Genomic DNA, 7628 nt, shown 5'->3' with positions numbered 1-7628 from the left:
ATACAGCTGGCTATCTCACACCCCTAAGGGAAAGCATAGGCAAATCTTATGCATGTAAAAGGTTAGAATTAATTATGAAATCTTTCTCTGCTTTGTACATTCAGGAAGAACATTGATAATTTCTCACTATCATTTCCATATCTGCTGTCATTTCCAGATGTCATTTTGTTCCTAGATATAAGGTAAGCAGGCAGGAGCTGGGACTAGCCAGATACCATCAGAACTGCTCAACTTCCTGCACAGCTACACAGGCTAATCAGGCAGAAGCGACCAAAGCAGCAAGATGCTGCCACCACTTCTTATTGTTTCAATAAGCATTGTAGCTGTTGAAGTTGTTGTTGGATTTATTGGAAATGGATTTATTACAACTGTTAATATAATTAATTGGATCAAAAGCAAAAAGACATCTTCTGCTGATATGATCCTGATCTTTCTGAGCACATCAAGATTTATCTTGCAAGTGACAGTTCTGATGCACATCCACAGTCTCTACTTTGCTGATGTGTTCAAGTTGGCTTCAGTGTACAAGGACTTTGCTGCTGTGTGGATGTTTGTAAACCATAGCAGCTTGTGGTTCAGTACCTGGCTCTATGTACTGTACTGTGTAAAAATAATCAATACCACCCACTGGCTGCTGCTGCAAATCAAGTGCAGAATAGCTGGGATGGTCCCATGGCTTCTTCTTGGATCGCTGGTGATCTCCTCTATGACGTCTCTTCCTTTACTATGGATTACACCCAACACTTACCTATGCAGCTCAACAGGGAACTGCAGAGAAAATAGCACAGCTGATATCATGGACTGGGATAGTTCATCTCTCTATTTGCTGCTTCTTTACTTTGTAGGTTGCTTTTTCCCTCTAGTACTCTCCGTGGTGACCTCAGCTCTGTTAATTACTTCTCTGTGGAAACACAGAAAGACAATGCAATGTTATGCAGATACTTTCACGGATGCTATGATAGATGTTCACCTAAATGCTATTAAATCCATTATTTCTTTCTTAAACTTGTATCTTTCCAGTTTTTTAGCTCAAATTCTGTTGATACTCTCGACATCTCAAAGTAAAGACGTGGTGAAAGTTGCAGTATCCTTAGTTGTAGTTGAGGCATATCCTTCCATGCACTCAATTACCCTGATCATAGTCAATTCAAAACTGAAATTGTTGTTTAGGAAAATTTGCCTGCATTTTAAGTGTCATTTGGAAGATAAGCCTCCAAGCTCCAGGCTTGAGAGAAACACTCTCCAGTAAGATACATGAAATCAATTGTTTTACTGTTTTTTTTCTTAAATGGTAACTTTCATCTTCCAGAGACTTTTGTGACTAGTCCTCCTTAACATTTCAGTGCATCTGAAATAAAGTGCATTTTTGCTTTACTTGTGCACCACTCCAGATTCTTCCTTCCTGCTTAATATCGAGTGAGAATAAAAATGTACTGAATGGAAACAATGTACTTAAGTAAGAAACCAGTTTTAGCTTGCTTTATGATTTCAGATTATCAGTTTAAGACTGAAAGTTTTATGACCTGTTTGAATTGAAAAAAATGGGGACTAAGACAAAAATGTACAGAGCTCACAAGTATCAGCTCTCAGGTAAAGGATTTTTTTTTACCTGAGAAGGTTGAAATTTGACTAAAAACATGTTGTACAAGTCATAGCTGGTGCTACATGGAAAAAGATTGTGCTTTTAGGCTGGAAAAGCTAACTGGATTATAACCTGAGGGAAAATTAAGATTTGGAAGGACACAGACATTTAATATAATCAAATTGCATTCTGAATGAGGTTTATTTGTGTTAGAATTCCAGTATGTCTGTAGCAATGTTAAATACCTATTTATAAATTGATACTTTTGTTTGAAATATATGTTATGCTTATTTGTTTGGTTTTCTTTTAAGTGGATTACCAAGATAGTGATTACAACGTAAAGTGATGTAGGTACATAGAACTAACTGTAGGAAATCTCGCTCTTGTTGACTTGACCATTCTGATCATAGATTTGCCTTTATTGTCATGATTTGCTATTGCTTTGAGAAATATTGCTATGAGATGTTTCTAAGGCTGTTTTCGTTTAAAATTTTGTGTTACTATGAAGTTTCACATGAGGTTGGTGAGATATATTTAGCAAGTTCAGTCGTGTTTTATCAAATAATGTGTTTGATAAATCTGTTCTAAATTCTCAGCTTATAAATTACTGTGGTGAGAGTTTCAGTCCCACCCATAAAATTAATGAGCAGAATGATACACTTATTCTTGGAGTGTTCTTAGTTTTTGAAACATCAGAGTTTATATAATTATATAATAAGTTTATAAAATTCTTTGAAAAACAAATTACTTTTTAACATTATTAGATAAAGAGTGAATATAATGGTTTTAATTGGTACCTTAAAAGTTTTTGAAAATTATCTATGTGTTAATAGGATACATAAGGGGATGTCTGTGTGATATGAAATGATATGATTATTAGCATGTGAAAACCACGGGTTCAGACTGCAGAGCATAAGGGAGAGTCATTAACCTCACAAACACAGCATTTGGAGGCACAGTACGTTGTACTGTAAAACTAAACCTTCTATAATGTCCACAGTGGTGGACTGCTGTGGTGCTGAATCAAGAGAGACACAGAAGTCCCTCGAGGGAAGCAGGTGGGAACCATAATGCTCATGTCCCAGCAGCGCTGCTCTGCTCTGCTCTGCTCTACAGCTGCAAGCCCTGCCATGCCAGCATGCACCAAGGTTAGAGCAGTCACACAGCAATAGCTATTCCAGCTGGCAACATCGTGGAAAGAAAGTGTTCTGTAAGAAATGAGTTTGTCTGAGGCTGTTTTATTGTGGGGTGATTGGTAGGGGTATTTGGCTTTCCGAAGCTGATAATTTCCCCAGTGAGCTCATTTCTCTTCAGGTATTTCCAAACCCGTTTCTAAAGACAGTCTGAAGTAAAGGGATCAGAGCCAAAGATGATAATAACAGCTCTTGCTCAGCTTCTTCACCTTCAGGAGAGGGAGATCTGAGGCAGGCACAATCATTAATAATATCCTCCAGTACTTCCAGGGGAAGAGGAGGACAAAGCTCAAGGACTTGACATCTTTATGTTGTATTGATGAAAGTTTTGTTACACACAGCATAGAGTGAGATAGATGGGTACATAAATTAGAATTTTAAATTACTGGATTGGTAAATAAATTATTAGTTTTGTCCTTTTCCATTCCACCCTTCCCTCAAGCTTCAATTTATTTTCATGAATTCTTCCACAGTATATACAGATTTCTATTTGTTTTTTGATCTTACCCTGCTCTTTGGATTTCATCTTACCCCATCCTAAAATCTTCTGCATTCTCTTCGGATCTAGCCTGCTCTTTCAGGTACATTTTAAAAAAGCTTTCTCATTATTATTTTACAAAAAAAAATCACTCGCTAAATTAAAATAGACTTGTTTCTATATCTAGTTTATTTCAGAAAGCAGCTCAATAAACCTGATGAATATTTTGTCAATTATTATTTGTGCCCCCAAAAATCATAAGAATAACATCATTGAGATTTCATTATCTAAGAAGTGTTTATACGATGATGGAAAATAAGACTGTTTACCAGTACATTTCTCGTGGAACTTTTCAAGTTACATGAAATAGGAATAACATGAATAGGAGAATACTGTCTGCAGTTTCTATAAGGCTAGAAATTGTGGCAGCTCCAAGATCATTGTGAGTATGAAAAAAAAAAATAGTGATTAGTGCAGTTTTTCACACCCACTGCATGAAAAATCAAACCTAGTCTTCATCACCTTCTCCAATTTTTATTTTTTTTAGTGCCTTTGTTCTTGCTTTTTCTGGGTCAGAATTCATCACAATTTTGTGTCCAGAAAAACCAGTATTTTGCTGGGCAGAAATTAAGTGACTTTTGATTGCAATCTCAGTAGCATGTTCATGAAGCTGGCAAGTTTCTCACTATCAGTCCAGCATGAGAATCGGAAAGAACTACCAGAGACATTCTGAGTTTCAGTTGATGAAACTTGCTTTGTCATATCTTTCCTTTTGCCTGCATTATTCAGAGGCTCTACCTGACCAAATCAGTAGCGGGGTGGTGGATATGAACTCTGCTATCCCTAACCTACTGCCTCTCCTCTGCTAGCCATGCAGTCATCCTTTCCTCTCCGCTAGGAACACAAGCCAGCACTGCCAGCTCCGTGGAGCCCAGAAGAGGTGTTCTTATAAATGCCACTAAAATGCCAATCTTCACTTTTGCTGGTTTTCTAGTGGTAATCAGGAAGCTTTTCACCTTCTTTGCATCTGACAGCACAATGGTGCTAATTTTTTCTGAATAATTTTGGGTAATTTGAAAAGTAAAATAAGTGGCAATGGAAATGCCACAGTGTACCTATCTTTTCTTGAAATATGACTTCTTACCTTTGTGCAAGGTCTGGAGAAAAGTTTTTCTTCCTGTAAGAGTTTATAATAGGATTATAACCTGGGATTACTTTTATTCCTATTTATTTATTGTCTTCCCTATCATAATACTCAGCCTTCATTTCATTAGTATCACAAGGACAGTTTCTCCAATGTTACAAAACACTTCTGAAGGCTAATTCCCCTTCCCCTCAATATTTCTTATCCTGTTGGCTCCTCATTTGAGGACATCTGGGTGGGAGGTCATTGGAGCTTAATTAGGTGTATAAATAATGTTTTATATAAATCTTCATAGACACATGGGTTTTAAGGCTTATTTAAAAAAAAACCCTTTAAAAATTAATGTGAAAATGGCTTTTAATACTTATAAATATTAAAAATATAAACTAGGCTCATGTTAATATCACTTCTAAGATTTATTAATTTCAAAGGGCCATTTCTCCCTCCCAATATCTAGGTTTTTGCAAGGATCCTAACTTTACATTGGCCAAAGTAGTCATAAAGGATATCAATTGCATCAGAGAAGAGCATAGGCTCTCTTGAAAACAGAGTTCCTGATGCTCATAAGCTTTTCAGTGGTCAGATGGTTTTTCATTCCTAAGTTTTTCTTGTCTCTGCATTGAGATATATCTTTCTTGAGTATTCAGCCTATCCGTGTGTGAAAGGAAGGGATATTTTATCATCAGAAATCAGAGTAGTAGTATGGGTGGTGGCTACAGTGGGATTTAATTGGGCTTTTGAGAGGTGAGGAAAGCGAGGAGAAGTCTCACAGATCCATGAGATTGACTTTGGCTGGTCTCTTTTGCCAGTACAGGTAAACAAACTGGGGCAGCAATGCAGCCTTCAGAAGCTGCTGTTGCTGAACTGGGGTCCCTGCACTGAATGCTCCACTACAAAACAGCTCTTTTGCTGCCACAGGAAAAGCAGAGGCAAAGTGCTAAACAGGAATAATGACTTGACGTCATCGTCTCTTAATTGTCTCTTGGGGGAAAGGGGTGAAATTAAACCCTCTCTGGCCTTCAGGCACTCAGATGTGATATTGTGATGAGATTAAGATGCATGAGATAATTCCTAAATTTTAAAAATGGTTGGTAGGTAATTTCATTCTATATTTTATCTTCTTCCACCCCCTTATCCAGTGTAATATTTGAATTTCATTTTTTCTCATTTTGTATCTTTTCTTTTTCCCCTCTCCTTTGAATACTTCTTTTTCTTTTCCTTTTTAGGAGAAAATTAATTATACATGTATCACTCATATGTCTTGCCACTTCCCCTAAAAATCTCCACTATTTTTGCTGCTATTGCTGCTGTTATTGAAAATATATACCAACGAAATCAAGATGGGTTCATTCACATATTTAGTTTATTATAATGAACACACATTCCAATGCACCTTATTGGATTTGGCAGACTTATACTTCTTCTGTGATAACATTGCAAATAAAATTTCTCCCTTTCCTTGTGAAGGCATTCAAAAAAACATAAAAAAACCCTCAACAAACAAAACCAAAACTGCTGAGACCCTGAGATATGTGAAGCTTCCCTTTCAAATCCCACTTTAGTCAGTTCTGCTTTGTTGTCCTTTCTCTACCATTTGCTTTCTCTCACTCCAGTGTGGATCCTTTTTTCTTTTACAGACTGTTATTTTCTTTCTCATTTTAACCTGTATCCTTTAAGGTCATTCTTAAAGTCTTTACTTTTCTCTTCCTCTGTTTAGTTTTAATCGCCACCCTTCAATCCCTCAAACACTTGTTCCTTGCTATGCTTACACTGTTTGTTTTCCTTCCAGAGTAGAGATGACCATCCAAATATTTTCATTGCCTAGGATTGAGATAAGAAGGAAAAAGAAATAGAATGTAGCTGCACGTATGCAAACATCAAAGTGGAAAACACTGAGTTCAAATACTGCATGTGTAAATTCTACGTTCATGACTAAAATTATTTTAAATGCATCCTGAGAAACTTGCTCACTCTCTTAAAGACGAAAACAGAAGTCTGCCTATTAGAATTAATTCTCACCAACAGAACAGAAAGAAATCAGCCTTTTTTTCCTGAGGAACTTCTCAATCTCCTCCAATAAAGATGTATAGCAGGAACTATGAATAGGTATTTATCGAGCTCATTTGGTAAATCATAAGAAACACAACATGAGCTTTATATAGCCAACAGAGGTTCAAACCCCTAACATATCATGTGGGTATAATTTGACTTTCCATGGTCACAGATATAATGTTTCTCTTGCTTGAGGTACCCATAGCTTTCTTTAGGAATCTGAAGCAGAGTTATTGCACATGTAGAGAAATATATCTGTCCCTGTTACATAAGTATCTATCTGTCCGCTAAATTCAGCACAAAATGAGAAAAGACATAATATAAAAACTTTGTCATTCTTAAGTCATGTTTAGACTACAGCAGCAGCCAGTTTCCTTTTTCATTGCTTTTTTACAACTGGGTGAACTTGTGCATTTTTCTCGTGCCATGGCTATACTCAGGCAGGAAAAGGGAGAAAATTTCCCAAAAATATCCCCAGGAAAAGGTTATTCTGAGATATAAAATCTCTTGCCTTCAATTCCCTGATGCTGTGAAAAGCTAAAATCTCAGGTCCCCTGTCTTTTGGTTCTTACAAAGCCAGTCTGCTATTATTTAAAAAGTCTGCTCCGAAGCACATTCTGTCAAAAGAGAGTTTGGCTTTTGGAAAGTGAATGACAATTCAAACTTTGTATTAAGATTGAAACTGGCTGAACACATATATAAAAGATCTTGACATACGTAGGCATTGGACCAAGGGACTGGGAAGAAGGAGAAGGTTCATTAACTATCTGCAATGAGTCAAACCAAACTTCTCCTTCCCAGTCCCTTGGCCTGCTGCATATCATCAACATGGACATGACTTGATTTGCCTTACAAGGTTAGTGGGAAAGGTTAAAATCTCAGGCTGGCCTTGTGGAAGCTTCCAGAAATCCCTTGCTTTTCTTGCTGACTGTAGAAACAACCTGTATACATTACCAAGTTAAGGAATGAGATGCTTAACAGCCTTTGAGTAACCTTCTCTTGGAACCTCTTCACCTATATGAACATCTCGAGTTCCAAACTGCTGTTATGACCAAAACTGAGAATTTTTGGGTGATTGTCAGATCACCCCTCAGAGCACTGATGGTCTCTTATGTTATTTCTTCTCTCAATACTTTGGCTTATTTTAGCTTTTCCTTTTCTATTTCAGTAATGAATCCT

General features: G+C 36.9%; 1 protein-coding gene across 1 annotated transcript; it reads left to right on the top strand.

Annotated features, from left to right (window-relative positions):
• The first annotated feature begins 283 nt into the window (after positions 1-283).
• On the top strand, positions 284-1249 carry LOC132087585 (taste receptor type 2 member 40-like). The gene has a single exon (XM_059493940.1). It carries the CDS (start codon positions 284-286, stop codon positions 1247-1249), a length of 966 nt encoding a protein of 321 aa, XP_059349923.1.
• Positions 1250-7628: the final 6379 nt, after the last annotated feature.

The sequence above is a fragment of the Ammospiza nelsoni genome, chromosome 2 (genome assembly GCF_027579445.1).
Source record: "Ammospiza nelsoni isolate bAmmNel1 chromosome 2, bAmmNel1.pri, whole genome shotgun sequence".
Classification (NCBI taxonomy): domain Eukaryota; kingdom Metazoa; phylum Chordata; class Aves; order Passeriformes; family Passerellidae; genus Ammospiza; species Ammospiza nelsoni.
The sequence above is the reverse complement of the archived record's forward strand: the minus strand, read 5'-3'. Positions and strand labels throughout refer to the sequence as shown.